This window comes from Astatotilapia calliptera, chromosome 15, assembly GCF_964374335.1.
Source record: "Astatotilapia calliptera chromosome 15, fAstCal68.1, whole genome shotgun sequence".
Classification (NCBI taxonomy): Eukaryota; Metazoa; Chordata; class Actinopteri; order Cichliformes; family Cichlidae; genus Astatotilapia; species Astatotilapia calliptera.
This window is the reverse complement of record NC_137436.1, coordinates 34,022,347-34,038,329: the sequence shown is the minus strand read 5'-3', so window position 1 is coordinate 34,038,329 and position 15,983 is coordinate 34,022,347. Positions and strand designations below refer to the sequence as shown.

At 37.7% G+C, this 15,983-nt stretch overlaps 3 protein-coding genes across 6 annotated transcripts in view; 2 read left to right on the top strand and 1 right to left on the bottom strand.

Moving 5' to 3' along the window:
• mcm9 (minichromosome maintenance 9 homologous recombination repair factor) overlaps window positions 1–2,240 on the top strand; it is a 32,785-nt gene extending 30,545 nt beyond the window's left edge. For all 3 annotated transcript variants that reach the window (XM_026142778.2, XM_080290051.1, XM_080290052.1), the window contains one exon: window positions 341–2,240. In XM_026142778.2, coding sequence (XP_025998563.2) covers window positions 341–1,859 — 1,519 coding nt within the window. In that variant the 3' untranslated portion in view covers window positions 1,860–2,240. The remainder of the gene's footprint in view (window positions 1–340) is intronic.
• A 979-nt stretch (window positions 2,241–3,219) lies between these two features.
• LOC113007124 (gap junction Cx32.2 protein-like) lies at window positions 3,220–6,370 on the bottom strand. Of its 2 annotated transcripts, XM_026143548.2 has the most exons (3): window positions 6,315–6,370; window positions 5,419–5,502; window positions 3,220–4,930 (listed from the first exon to the last, which is right to left on the bottom strand). In XM_026143548.2, exon 3 carries the CDS (start codon window positions 4,919–4,921, stop codon window positions 4,151–4,153), a length of 771 nt encoding a protein of 256 aa, XP_025999333.1. In that variant the 5' UTR covers window positions 4,922–4,930; window positions 5,419–5,502; window positions 6,315–6,370; the 3' UTR covers window positions 3,220–4,150. The 2 variants fall into 2 exon arrangements, with proteins under 2 accessions (XP_025999333.1, XP_025999334.1); XM_026143549.2 differs by lacking the exon at window positions 6,315–6,370 and having other exon boundaries at window positions 5,419–5,553.
• Window positions 6,371–9,751: 3,381 nt separating this feature from the next.
• gja1b (gap junction protein alpha 1b) lies at window positions 9,752–14,368 on the top strand. The gene is made up of 2 exons (XM_026142917.2): window positions 9,752–9,889; window positions 11,289–14,368. Exon 2 carries the CDS (start codon window positions 11,305–11,307, stop codon window positions 12,469–12,471), a length of 1,167 nt encoding a protein of 388 aa, XP_025998702.1. The 5' UTR covers window positions 9,752–9,889; window positions 11,289–11,304; the 3' UTR covers window positions 12,472–14,368.
• Window positions 14,369–15,983: the final 1,615 nt, after the last annotated feature.

Here is a 15,983-nt window from a genome sequence, read left to right as displayed (position 1 = left end):
GCTACACAACATTTGAATGCATAAGCAGTGCTGCTAGTAACTGTCTCTTTTCTGCAAAGAAATCCCCCATGACATCAAAATCATGACCTAATGATTTGACGTCCACTGATAATCTATAGTCTTTTAGGCCCCATTTTCTGTCTTTACTTGTATAAAACGTATACAAAAACACATAAGATAATTATTCTTTGACACTTAATGACATGATTCTTTGTGATGAATGTAGCCAGTGGAGTTCAAATTGGGAGCAGATTTGAAATGTTTATTTATGGATTCAACTTTGTGCACATGAGTGTTTGGAGCTATCATCATTTTAACTGCAGGCTGTTTTTCTCTTAAGGTCAAAAAGCCAGACATCAGAGTCTCCTGAATGTGATTCATCAACTACTAAACTGAAGCATCTACTCAGTGACGCAAACTCCAAAACACACACTAGCAATTTGGAAAGTGGTAATACAGTGAGGAGTGACTCGAACTGGTTCCACACCTCTCTGTCACTGTCCCCAAATGATAGGACCTCACCCATAACTACACCTCAAGAAAATACAAAAACTATTTCAAGTGGAACAGACGTGTGTAAAGTAACCAGACAATCAAGCTGTCGATCTGAAAAGTTGACTTCGAGAAGGACCGTTGCTCCAGTTGTTTTTGGAAATATTACCTCTGTTTCAGAACAAAACATACAAGGTAAGAAAAATGAAAGCGTTACAGAAGAAATCTCTAAAAGCCAAGAGGAGATACTGAAATATGAGAGAAAGAAGCATGAAGCACATCCAGAGCCATTGGGATATCATTTTCAAAAGGTTTCTAGAAGCACAATGGACTCTAAGAATATGGGAGATAAAGGCATTGGGCAACTGGACCTGAAACATCAGCGATTTCACAAAGAGGTTGGAAAAGGACACAGAGAAAGGCTGGTGTTTGGGGATGAAAGTGAAAATGTACTAGAGACAAACCTGTCCACTGACAAAGACAGCTATGTAAAGGAGGACAAATTGCACCTGACTGAAAGTAGGAAGAGCAGCGCTGTTCCAAGGGAGAAAATGGCAGTCGAAGCTGAAACACACATAGACTTGCGTGGAAAGTTGTCAAGATTCATGTTCAAACCAAGTAAGATGAGAACTTCAGTTGACAACCATAACAATAATGCCAGTCCAGAAAAGCAAATGACAGTGAGCGTTAACACAAAGAAACCAATTAGTCATAATGACGCACACCTGTGTCAGAGAACCAGAGTCAGCACTGGTGATGACAGAGATGTATTTACTTCCACCCCACTTTCAAAATCAAGTGCTTGCATCACTAATCAAACTACATTACAATCAGAACAGATGAAGACCAGTATAACTTCCTCAAGCTCAGAAATTAAACTCTCAGGATTCTCATCTATCTGGACAAGTGAACCCACAACAGCTCAAACAAAAATGGAAAAGAGTACGCTTAAAAAAGGTGATGCTGATTGTTTGAGAGCTAATTCAAAAGTCCACAAAATTCTAAACATCGCCAACCACATAGGCAAGAAGTGCCAAACCATACCCCCAGCAACAGATTACACACCAGCAAAGAAATGTGAACTAGGGATGAAGTCAACGAGTACAACAATGTCCGAGTGCAAAGTAAAACAGACCAAATTCAGTCATACTGAAAACAACACTGTAAAAATGGTAACTAGGGATTCAGTTAACTGTCAAAGGACTGCCAGTCTAAAGAGAAAGTGTTTTACGAGTCCTCAGGATAGTAATAGTAGTGGTTCCAAAGGCCTATTCTCAGGATTGTCTCTGTTTGAGTCTGCCGAGTTAAATAATGATGTTCTTGACACTGACTGGGACCAAGAGGTTTTGAAAAAAGCCAAAGTCTGAAATCACAACGTTTGTGGATAAAGAACTTTTTTCCTGAAGAAAACATAATCTGGTTGTAGGAAATGAATAAGTTTGACAGAAAAGTTTCCTGGGATATAAACTTGAGTTTAGCTCTTTAGCATAGTGTCTAGTCACACAGTTTTCACCAGCTAGCTGCAGTGTGATTTTTTTATTTTTTTTTTCTACTCCTGTACAATGAAAAAGTACTGTGTTCATAATAGTAAGATATCCTTCCTTACATGTGCTCAATACAACTTTTTTTTTTTTTAGTTGCTTGTTCTGTATTACACCTACGTGTAACACATTTAACACCTGTTAAAAGTGAGTTGCTCACCGAGATCTTTATGTACAGCAAATAAAATAAACATAATGTGAGACACATCCATGTGTTTTGTTAATATTTTTCTTAAAGGCCTTTATTTATATTCAGTTTTAAGTAAATGGTAAATGGTAAATGGCCTGTATTTATATAGCGCTTTACTAGTCCCTAAGGACCCCAAAGCGCTTTACATATCCAGTCATCCACCCATTCACGCACACATTCACACACTGGTGATGGCAAGCTACATTGTAGCCACAGCCACCCTGGGGCACACTGACAGAGGCGAGGCTGCCGGACACTGGCGCCACCGGGCCCTCTGACCACCACCAGTAGGCAACGGGTGAAGTGTCTTGCCCAAGGACACAACGACCGAGACTGTCCAAGCCGGGGCTCGAACCGGCAACCTTCCGATTACAAGGCGAACTCCCAACTCTTTAGCCACGATCGCCTAAAACCTAAAAAATTATGTATATATTTTTTCAGCTTTTTGTTAGCATTGTTTTAGCCTATTATGTGAAAATATGTGTTGTGGAACACATATTTTCAAACATATAATGTAAACTGCAATCAATTTAAAAAAAAAATGTTATTCAGAGAATATTTGGTAATGTTTAACTAGGCACCTGCAACAAGAGATAAGGCCTTGATTATACTTTCTGCAAGTTAGCTAGGATCAACTTGGGTTCACGTCTGCAAAAAATTTATCATCACACAATGAGCATGGAGTTTATGTGACTACGCAGACTGGTTCACCGAGACGTTATATTACAAAGGACAAACTGTGTAAGCGACCCAGACACCGATCATCAAGCATACTTCAAAGAAATATAAGAGGAATGACTACTCTGCCATTGCGCCCTTTAGCTATCCCATCAACACTGTATAATTAAGGCTTACTACATGGGTCAGTGCTCATACACGGGAGCCAAGATTCAGAACTGGCTAACAGTATGCTGCTCCTGAACTTTGCTGACTTGTATTTTTAAAATGTGCACCATTTCCAATACCAGGACCAACTTGACACATAGCATTTCAGTGTTTGATTGATTGATGGTTTATTTAGAGTACATGAATACATATATACAAAATGGAGCATTTACTCCCACTCCCTTCACATATTTATAGCTCAGTCATGTAGTTATGTAGCTTCTTCCTGAGTATATGTAATACACATTAACAACAATATATAACAGTGATGACTTGTCACATTGAAAACACCTCTTGTCATTTAATGACCCCTCTCATCCCTGTCATGAACTTTTAATAATTTCGACTGTAAAAATAAGTTTGTATGAAGAGGATATTGAACTTTATGTGTAATACCAATTGTCCTTTTTTTGTAATATGAAAAGCGAATTTAGTGTATTTTTATAATTATTTCCCCGTACCTCTACACAACAAGTTAAATACGGGAGAATTAGAGAACAACACAAAATCCAGAGAGAATTATAATCTAGAACCTGTTTAATTTTGTTCATGATTGAGGTGCTCTTGGACACTTTATTTTGTTTTTCGCTGTTAGATGAAAGTTGAAGTAAATGACCAAATAACAGATATTAGAATCCCAACATTTTTGCAAATGACATTTGTAGATCATGTTCAAGAGAAGGTTACGTTTCTGGTTTTCCGGTTGAAAATTGATGCGCAACATGGGAATGTAGTGTACATGTCAGGTGTGTGCTTGCTTAGCCATGATAACCCCTAACTACTAGTAACTACTAGTACTTTTAAAGATAGATGGATCAGTATGTGAGCGTTTAATATCGGCAGTTTATAACTTTGAATACGAGCACATCTCATTTTCAGTAGTTTCTGCATTTAACCTCGTTGGCTGTCTATGTACAATTTAACCGATGTGGGTGATTTATTTTAAACCTGAAATAAGATGTAAAATTCAAATGAAGATGTTGAGTGATGTTGTAACTAACGATAGTGACCTATGTCAATGTGTACGTCAGCTCACTGTCTTTCAACACCATGTAACTCTCTCAGTTGAATTGGGATTTGGGTTGTTGAGATTGAATCCCTCTGGTGGAATGGAGCTGCTGGTCCTTCTTTTCCTCTCCTTTATCTTTGAGATCATCAGGTAAAATATCTCCACAATGTTTAAAATGACAGAAAACCCAGCCATTGCTAACATGAAGATAATAAAGACGCTTTTCTCTGTGGAGCGACTAATGAAGCAGTGTACCTCTGTCTTACATGGGTCCTTGAAACAAGAAACCTTATTTGGCATAAGTATGAAGCCATAGAGGTAGTACTGTCCTACAATGAATGCTACTTCAAGCAAAATCTTGAACAGCAATTGAAACGTGTAGCTGACCAGCAAGGCGCCTTTGAGGTGCACTTTGCCATGTTCATTTGAATACTTGGGGGCTTTAATCATCTCCTGCTTTTTCCTTTTTTCCTCCAGGCGTCTTCTCCGTTTGTTCTCTTTACGAATCACTAGTAAGACGTGGCCCAGATAGATAAGCGTTGGCGTGGAGACAGTGAGAATCTGGAGCACCCAGAAGCGTGTATGAGACAAAGGAAAGGTGTGATCATAGCAAGAATTCTTGCATCCAGGCGTTAGGATATTACACTTCATGTTTGATTGTTCGTCTCCCCATATTTTATCGACACCAGCTGCCAGAATGAAGATCCTGAAGAGAAAAAGAACACTCATCCAGACCTTTCCCAAGAAGGTGGAGTGAAACTGCACCTTGTCTAACAAATCAGACAGAAAGGACCACTCCCCCATAATAGCAGCCTTTAAGAGAGAAAACAAAACACAACAATGAATATGCAGTTGTGTGACAAAAGTCAATCTCGAGAAAAAGACGAGCAATATATAGTCATATTTGAAACTGGGTGGATTATTTAAGGTGATATATTCATACAAATTTCAATCAAATGTATGCTGAACAATGATGGATCATTCAGGAGTTACATGTATTATTATAGTAATACAATTATGAATACTGCTTATTGATCATTCAACCTCCACTTTATAATACAACCCATGACTTCTACATTACCACGTATATTTTTCTGAATTTAGGCTTCTCAATTCTCATTAGCTAAAACTTGAACAAGGGAGTAATTGGCACACTTTAAACATATAATATTACATATATAATACAATATTTATATATACATGTGTCTCTGTATATACACATACATAATTTGTAAAACGTAATTAAATGTATAATTATTTTTAAGTACTACTTAGAACATAATTTTTAAATAAATGATTACTTTTTGTGCAATTCAAATGAAAAGAATATGCTGCCTTCAAGGTTGTCCTGAAGCCAAAGTCCTCCTGTTGGAAGCTATCTCCACCTGTAATCACAAAAGCTGAAACAAATTACAAATTTTGAAACTGGCAAATAGGCAGAATGGAGAAGACTCGACCCACTCTAGCCTGCCTGGCTTCCTCTCTTGCTCACTGTCTGTTGTTTTGGACGGCTGAACCCAGGCATGTAAATTCAGCTACCCACACTATTTCTCCTCCTTACATGTTCACCTTTCTGTCGTCCTCTCATTTACATACATATATTCTGTCTTGTTTCTACTGAATTTTATTCGTCCTCTCTCCCAGAGCATACCACCACTCCTCCAGGCTCTTTTCCACCTGCTCCCTACCCTCATAATGATGTCTGTTACCTGTATAGTTCACAGAGACTCCTACCACACCTCATCAGTTAATCTGTCCTTTATCACTGCAGAAAAAAAGGGCTTAGAGCCGATCCCAGATGTAATCCAACCCCACTCTTCATACATATCCTGTATCACTATCACATGCTTCTCTGCTACTCCTGACTTCCTCATGTCATGTTCCTCTTTTGGCACCCAATCATATGCTTTCTCCTGTTCCACCAAGAGACAGTGAAATTTAATTTACTGCCGCAGATATTTCTTTGCTGATAGTAACCAAACTAATGTAAAGGAGTAAAGAAGGATGTTATAAAGGTTTTCGATTCTGAATTACATCGACAGTATCCGATTGTGTGTATGTGTGAAATCCGGTTAAAATTAAATTCCTGAACACTGTCAAATATAATCAGAGAATTAAATTCTGTTTTCATAATACAAACAAAGATTAAGTTTTATTTATACAAAATTGACTCTTCTTGTTTTGAAAACTTTCCTACCTCGCTAAGAGTCCTCTCTAGTCCAGTCAGTTCTTGGGTTGTAACTCAGATTATTCTCACTTCCTTGTTATAATTCAGGCTAATCTTGCTAAATCATCAGATTCCTCCCTGCTCTGCCTGACTGTCCCACCCACACTCTTTACTGATGTCACTACTGTCACCCAATTATAATGACAGGGACAGCTTCACCATTTTCATCCAGTTTGGAGTGGCTAACCAACAGCAATTATAATTATTAACGACATGGTAATGTATCATATTCATATTATTTCGCTAAAAGGATGTAAGCTGTGCAGTATATTTTAACAATACCTCATTAAGAATAATTTAACCTGGTTTTTAGCCTGAATAATTGAAACAAATTGGAAAACTTAAACATAACTTTTGCTTTATCATATCAAATGTCACCATTTGGTTACAGCACATAAATATTATTTTTTGCAATATTTTTTCATGAATCCTGTTTCTTTTTGTGAGTTATCAGCAAACTGAGATTTTAGTAAACTGGATCTGATACTATGGGCAGTTTTTGAGTGAAGAATACAGTGAGAACATTTTCAGTCCATTCAGTAATTCATTTTCCATTAAAGCTGCATTACATCGGCCGTTAACAGGAGATCGTAGTGCACCATTTTATAAATGTTAGTGTTGGTGTTAATGCTTGTGTGGAGAGAGACAGAAACACGCTTCTGTTTGCACATATGTAATGATCAGCTCTACGCAGAAGGCTGAAGTAAAGTTCAGCTAAATAATTATTACTATTACAGTAAAGTTAGTTGGACACTTAGCAGTTCCAGTGACTTTTCTGTTTCTGCCTCATCTTCAGCTGCCTGCTGCAGGTCTCTAAACTTCTTGCTGCTTTAATATCGAACCCATGACTTTATTAACATTTAAGGACAATGGAGTGATTTCTTTAGTAAGGGCAGCTTCATTCATATTCATATCACGAACTTTTTCCAACAGCCAATGGCTCATTTTAGCTACCTAGCTAAGGACATACATTAGCCTTGAAAACACAGATTTCACTTACTGGGAAAAAAAATGCCAGCTGGTTAGTCCAGCTGTCAGTTTGAAACAGTCACTCTTTGCTTTTAGAAAGTAAATGGTGGACCTCCTCTCAGCGTTCCTACTCTCTCTGCAATTCACAGCAGACTGCACCTGCCAATCAAAGCTCCTGTGACTTGCGGTGGAGTCAGCTCTGTCTAATTCAACTACTTCTCCACCTCAGCTTTCTCTGCCAGAGCCCACTGAGAAAGTTCTGACATAACTCGAAACTTTCTCTGGTGAGGTGGAGAAAACAAACTGGGTTTTATAACTTTGTGTATGATGACCTTTGAATGGCTTTGCAAAACTTGTGCCTCTGATTTTGCATGAGAGGCAGAGCGCTGCAGTGGGCACAGGCATTTATTAATTCCAATGAGATATCTCTCACTGGAATGAATAACTGTTTCAAATGAAGTGTTGAGCAGTGCTGCTCTTTAAAGTGTTTCATTTGACACTTGAGGAGCAGAGCAGGAGGATAGTGGCTGGAAATAGGGTGATTGTTATAAATGAACTCATCCCTACCTTGATTATTGATTCCTGTTACGATCCATTGTAAAATATTAACTCCAGGCATTAGTCAACTCCAGGGTAGAGCAACGTTTTTTTTGGATTCTAATCTAGCTAAGCAATTAGGCACACCCTTGGTTTCTCTCCCCGAGACTCTGAACGGCCAAGATCTCACCAACATCATACTTCACATCAAACCCATCTCACTTCATCTCTCAGGAAACCACTGTGAGTACATCACTATTTATTTTTGATTCCCCACACTTTCCTTTGGTTCAACAACATAACCCAGTCAAAGACTGGTGTAGAAAATCTTTAGCCACACCTGTTATCAGCAGCTCTCCTCTAAATATGTGTACTTGGTAACTAACTGGGTTTAACTTGGTAGCCTGGACACTAAATTAATGGGAGACCCCAAGGATCTTGTAACCTGTAAGAATCCCTTTGAGTGATCTTATAATATGCAGGTTTTTACTGTTACTCCTTCACAAGAGATTAAAATAGGAATGTCCACAATTTAGACTTGTTGAATGCAGTATTGTTTTATTAGACCATTTAGTAGGAGAAAAGCAAAAGCCAAATCAAAAATAATAAAATAATCAAAGCACTTGAATTCTCCATTCTCATTTGTTGTGGTCCTTGAGATGAGAGAGGTTGAGGAGAGAACAATCTATCCAGGCCTGAAGATGCACTTATCTCTGGTTCATGTTGATAATAATAGTCCAGTGGATTCAATCGAGCAAGAATACAGTGGAAATCTTCTCAAAGTTATAATCCATAGAAAAACAGTAGAATTCTTTGGAAGTTGTAATTCAGCAGGAAGACAACAGAAATCCAAATCCTCTTGAATCTAACATGGCAAAAATAAGCAAAGAAATCTCAGTTAGCAGCTGATCCGTCTAACATCTCACAGAGATGAGTAGAGATCTCTGAGCACTCCAGTCACCCATATATATATATATATATATATGTATATATGTATATGTATATATGTATATATATATATATACATATATATATATATATATATATATATGTATATGTATATATGTATATATGTATGTATATGTATATGTATGTATGTATACATATATGTATGTATATATATGTATATATGTATGTATATATATATATATATTCCTGTTGTATTCTATTTATATTTTGTTCCTGCACAATTGGTGTGGAGCACCACACACTATTCTATTTGATACAACACCTGCATTATTTTATTTTCATCACTAGATGGTGCTGTGTACCAATCAAGTGTGTTATGGGAGCCCAGAATGGTTTAATGGAAAGTTACTAAAAATTAAATGAGGAATTTCAGTTTGAGTGCTCGGTGAAGCATAACCAGGACCCTGTGTAAGGCCTAAAAAACGGGCTTTATTGGCAATATGAGCACTATATTATACACAGTGAAACAGAAACCGCCCAAGTATATATGAGTATATAAGTAGTAGAAGGTCCTGTTTTAAAGTGTTTGTGTTTTTTTTGAACTGATAGGCAGGTTTGTACGTTACCTATTGTCTTTTTCACATGGACCCCTTTACCTTTTTTTTAACTATCATCTGCACAGTAGCAAGTATTCCCAGCTGCCAGAGAAATGTGAAGAAGAATTGTAGCTACATAGTTACATTCTCCTACTGATGTACTGACGCAAATACATGTCAAAGTAGTTTGCACACAGGAGGTATATCTGTTGGGTCGAGGTATTTTATATTTGTAACCCTGCGTTTTAACATTAGTTCCACGTGATGGTACGTGTTCTCATGTGCTTATGAAGCAATAAAGCCCGAAACACCACACATTGGCTGTTTCTGTAGGAGTCTTTTTTTCTTTGCCCTCCCAGCAGCAGGGGCTTCGGTCTTGACGTAGAGATCAGGTGACTGTAACTTCTCTGACGGCACCGTTATAAGGGAAGTTTGACAAGTTCGACTCAGTTTTCCTACTGATGCCAAACTTGGATTTTAACTTTGCCAAGTGGCGGGGAACGGGCCACCTTTTTTGTCTCTGTAACTTTCCAGGTAAGTAAAAGAAAGTTTGGCTTTAAAAAAAAAACGCGTCCGAAGGAAAACGCTGTCCGCCTGTTGCTCTTAGAAATATTCGGATAAACTCCGGTGCGCTCTAGACCACATGCGTCTTGTCTTAGAAACTTTGAGTATCCCTTTCTCCAAGGTGAATGCTTTGTCAGCTTTTTTCGTTTTTACAACCTGGTTTACATCTACAAGGAGCAATGGCTGATAAAAGCCAGATTTATTTATTTATTTGTGTGTTTTTACTATCTCGATTTTTTATTTATGTAGTGGGCCAATGACCTCTTTTCGATTTTAATTTAATGAAAGTTCTTTTTATATTTCAAATTCTCTGCCTCTCTTGTAGCATTTATTGCTTTGCTTAAAAGCCACTGAAGTCAGGAAACTCAGAGTTAGGGCTCACTCTCTTTTCCCTTGAACATTGTTTCTTTTCAATGAAAACCATAGTACTCTTAGTACTTTTGAGTGGTTTGCTGAGTAGGTCATTGTGTTGGAGTCCATTGTTCTGCTTTGTCTTGATCATTTCACTCAAACAAACTCATTCATGTGGAAAGTGGCGGGATGTGTTCCCTATCTAATACCAATGAAAGCTTAATTTATCTTAAATTCTTAGTAGCTCAAATTTCGCAATTCTTATATTTAAATATAAAGGCCAAACACTCCCAAACTAAAGTTAATTTTCACATTTCCAATTAATGTTCACAGAAATACATTGCATTGTGTATAACTTGTCAGCTAAGGAGACAGAACAGGTCATCTACTAATTTGAAGACTGGTGGTTCAACTCCTGGCTGCACTAGTCTGCGTGAGACATGTCCACTGGAGTGTGAATGTGTGTAATATTAGATAGAAAGCACCAGTGCATTTACCATTTACATGTATAAGTGAGATCACATGCAGTTACTTACTTACTACAGGCACCATGGGGATTAGGCTGCTGTTTCACACTTCCCCGCAAAAGTTGCCTTACAAACATATATCCAACGCTGCCATTGCTCTCTGAAGTAACATGTCTTAATGTGTGTGTATTATGTGTTACAAGCATGTGATTTATCATTTGGTAGTATAATTAACAGTACAGTCTACTTTTTGGTGTGCCTGCTGAAAACGATTCCGTGACGTCTTAAAATAGTATGACCTCTTTCAAAGGCGACATTAAACTGAATATACCAAATTATTTTGAGTACTGATGAGACATCAGACTTTGTATTATTCAGCGCAATTTAGTTTTTTGGATAGTTGTGGAAAAAATAACCCAAAATAAAGCTAATGGCAAGAAGCTTAGGGATCTTTCCTAAAAACAGGGTTCCTGCTCCTAACTTTGATAACTGTTTGTGTAACACAGTTTGTACACTGCAACCACTTCAACATTGTTCTTTTTTCGCACTAGCTAATACTCCCTGAACATGGGTGACTGGAGTGCTCTGGGTCGTCTGCTGGACAAAGTTCAGGCTTACTCTACTGCTGGTGGGAAGGTCTGGCTGTCGGTGCTCTTCATATTCAGGATCCTGGTGCTCGGTACTGCAGTCGAATCGGCCTGGGGAGATGAGCAGTCAGCCTTCAAGTGTAACACCCAGCAGCCTGGGTGTGAAAATGTCTGTTACGATAAATCCTTCCCCATTTCCCACGTTCGCTTCTGGGTTCTCCAGATTATTTTTGTGTCGACACCTACACTTCTATACCTGGCTCATGTCTTCTATCTGAACAGGAAAGAGCAGAAACTCAACAGGAAAGAAGAGGATCTCAAAGCTGTGCAAAATGACGGAGGTGACGTCGACATACCTTTAAAGAAAATTGAGATGAAAAAGCTAAAGTATGGTATTGAGGAACATGGCAAAGTCAAGATGAAAGGAGCCCTCCTTAGAACCTATATAGTGAGCATTTTTTTCAAGTCTATGTTTGAAGTGGGCTTCCTGGTTATTCAGTGGTACATATATGGGTTCAGTCTGAGTGCAGTCTACACCTGTGAGAGGAACCCATGTCCACACCGAGTGGACTGTTTCTTGTCTCGTCCCACAGAGAAGACCGTATTCATTATTTTCATGTTGGTGGTCTCACTGGTGTCATTGCTGCTCAATGTCATTGAACTTTTCTATGTGTTCTTTAAGAGGATCAAAGATCGTGTAAAAGGCAAACAACAACCCACACTCTACCCCAGCGGAGGCACCTTAAGCCCTACCCCTAAAGAACTCTCTACTACGAAGTATGCCTACTATAATGGCTGCTCATCCCCAACTGCCCCACTCTCACCAATGTCCCCCCCTGGCTACAAGCTTGCCACAGGGGAGCGGGGAACTGGCTCGTGCCGTAATTATAATAAGCAGGCCAACGAGCAGAACTGGGCTAACTACTCTACAGAACAGAACCGTCTTGGACAGACTGGTGGAGGAAGCACTATTTCAAACTCCCACGCACAAGCCTTTGATTTCCCAGATGATACCCACGAGCATAAGAAACTGTCTTCCTCAGCAGGACACGAGCTGCAGCCGATAGGGTTGATGGATGCCAGGCCTTGTAGCAGGGCCAGCAGCAGAATGAGCAGCCGAGCCAGGCCAGATGACCTGGATGTTTAAAACACGGTTTCGTCTCTTTCCACCTCTCTCTGGCTGACAGAATTTCTGGTTGAAGCCAGAAACATCAGGAAACACTTTATCACATAGGTTTATTTGAGAGGTGTGACTAATCTCAATCACCGTCTTCAATATAGAGACTTTTAGTCAGTTCAAGAAACATTAAAACCATTATGTAATAATATCAAAGGTACAAGTATTTTCTGACTGAGTTTTACTTTTTAGTGCTTTTAACCCAGCCTCAAGAGAATATTGTAGCCACACGAATTGGGATTTGAAAGAGTATAACACAACCAACATTAATAATCTGTTCAAGAACACAGCCCCATAAGTTGACAGCTTTGGTTTCAATTTACTGATATTACATAAAAGATTTACTGTTTTTGTTTCTTTCAATGTTCCTCATGTTTTTCCAGTTGATGATGTCCTTTTTCATGAAATACGATAGTATGAAGCATTAGTAGCTTTGCAGCATTAATGTTTTGTAAAGTGGCTACTACACACTCAGTTTCATTTATGTTTAGTCGAGATCAGTGAACACTGTATTTGTCTGATAAACGACAGCGAGCCACAAATCTTCATACCTGTGCATCTAAATTTCCTAATGTTGTCAAATGATATAAATGTCATGCAATAGAGAATTTGGGATAACAAAAACACACTGTTTAAAATTGAGTTTTGTAGTGCAGTTATGAAGTGTGGTACCACAACCAATCAGTGCAGTTTGGTTCAGTTTCTTTACTTTCATTCTCATTTTCATTCACCCAAAGATGTGTTGATTTCTTCTAATTTGTCAGTTGCCCTAGTCACAACACAAAGTTATTGCTCAATGCTGTTGTATAAATAACTTGGTTAATTCTTTGACAGTGACTAACAGTAAAGGGTTTATATGTTTTGTAAATTAATATTTATTGCCAGGATCTTTAGGAGAACTACCACTAAGACAGAAAATTGACTACTACTCAGTAAAGCAAACAAGTCCCCCACAAACTGTTTATTGCCGTTTATTATCAGGTAATATGTCAGATAATATTGTTTATTATCTGATAAACTTTGAATTTGTGTAGTGTAAGGTTTTAGTGCTTTTATCATGTTTTGAAGTGTGCACAGGGGTGGCAGGGATGATGGTAGCAAGCTGCTGTCACTCAGCAAAATATGTTTGTTCTATTAAGAAAGGCTTTATTACTGTCAGTCATTTGCTGAAATGTGTTCCTTTTTTTTAACCTATTGTGAGAAACAAAGACACTCGAATGATTTTCTGCATTTTACATATTCGATTTTTTTTTGTTTTTCAAACTTAGTGTAGCTCAATTTAATTTGCTGCTTGAGAAGTAGATATTTAGGAATGTAAATCAAGCTAACTGTGTCGCAATCAAAATGTGAGTTTGTAGAAGACTGCTTATAGATGCGGACTAATATTTAGTCATTTCTAATAAAGATATGCCAGTGTAGCTCCACAACTACCAAACACTAAGATAAATCTCAATTTGAATGTCTTTTACTGCGATTTTGCTTCAATTGCCAGTTGGTCATTGTTTTGGAGTATTTGCATATGTAACTGATATTTTGGCTACAATAGGAGTTGCACTGAGACATGGGAGACTGAGAAGCATTATGATACACATAGTATGTGGTTTTCTGATGACATGATGAACATGTTACTAATTTATTTTATAACACAGACATTATTATAATCAATAACATCAGACTTTTAATCACCAAATATCTCGGTGAGGTACAGTAATGTTGTTCAATGACAGAAGAGAAGCAATAATTACTGCTTGCAAGTATTCAGACAATGCTCATGTGTGGGGTCCACTGCTGTAAAGTGTGAGTATATGACGGTAAAATAAAACGTTTTTAAATACTTCTTTAACCAATAAACATTTTTCTTTCTTAAGCAGTGATTGATTTTTTTTTTAATATGTGGCCATTATTAGCCATTGCTGTTGTTAGAACTAAACACCTGCCAATAAAGAACTGTTAAAGTACATTATGTCATCTATGTTAAGATGTTTTCAAAAATACTTATTTACCTCACATAAAATTTTTGGTGTTGATTAATGTTATGTTAGTCAAGGTTTATTCTACAAAAAATATTTTTCATCTTTAACATTTTTAGAACAGACATATTTAGACATGTATAGAATAGCCCTTTATTGTACAACATGTCATTACAGTTTACTTTTATGGTAAGTTAGGTTTCAGTTTTTTCTATCTTTATTTTTTGTTTTACAAGCTTAAAGAGAAATAACACTTGCCAATTGCAAGTCCTGCATGTAGCTGGAGATGAGCAGGTCAATTGTCAGACAGTGTGACTAATTTATATTTTTGACAGCTCTTATTGCTAGAGCTGTCAAAAGGTTTGCCAAGTAAAATTAATATTTTTTCCTTAGCTAAAGTTCTTGAATTATTATTTTTGAATAAAAAAATGTGCCCCGCCTCAGCTGACAGCTGAGATAGGCTCCAGCGCCCCCCGCGACCCTGAAAAGGATAAGCGGAAGCGAATGGATGGATGGATATATGCTTATGTTTTTTGTAGTTTGTTTCACTTGTTTGGTGAATTATATATTGCTAAAATGTATTACTATGCATAAAAATTTAACTCCTTTAATTATAGATCAAAATCTTCACTTCACATACATCTTGATTGTTTCATTTAAAATCCACTTTTGTGGTGTACAGAGGCAAGATTACAAAGAATGTGACATGTGACTTGCGCTACCAAATATAAACAGACATACATTTTCAATTTTAAGATTAGATGTTTTATAACGTCACTGTGATGGCATTTGTAGAATAGTCTACACTTAATGCTTTCAACACTTTCTGATCACCTCTTAAACCAAGTCATAATCCAGATCCATGAGAGTTGTTTGGCTCCAGAGGTAGTTATTCTTAAAGGGTACCTTTGGTTTCTGACAAATTGAGTTAAATTTCATAATAGGAAGGACATGGCTCTTTTTCACATTTCCAACTTTCCCATTTAATCTTTCCACAGCACTAAATCAAACCACATGTGTGCAGAGAGCTAAGGTGCAGCTTGAAGACCACATGTGACTCAAGTTAAAAAGGCAAAGAAGTGTAAGTGTGTGTGTGTGTGTGTGTGTCTTGTGATGGGGTCAGTGGTATGCTGAACTTTTTATTCTTTCCTTTAGCCTTCTGAGCCAGAACCATTTTTCTTCACTTTTGACAAAATGTACAAATTTTTACCTGAACTGAGCAAAATCTGAGCATTCCTCTGCTACAGCCAATTCTGTCTCACCTGAAAATCTGTCACATGGCTACTTTCATCTAGTACTACTTCAGAACAGCAGATTAAAACAGTCTGTGTTGCTCAAAGAAGAATAACCTCCTTGTGTATTGCTGGTAAAAACTCCAGTGCAACAGAGCCACAGCCAAACATTCAAACACTGAAAAAAACCTCTCTGAATCGCTCTTATTAAATTTAGGGAACAACTACAAGTTATGCAGAAAATCAGATACCAGACACTTAATGCCCAACGCCCATGTGC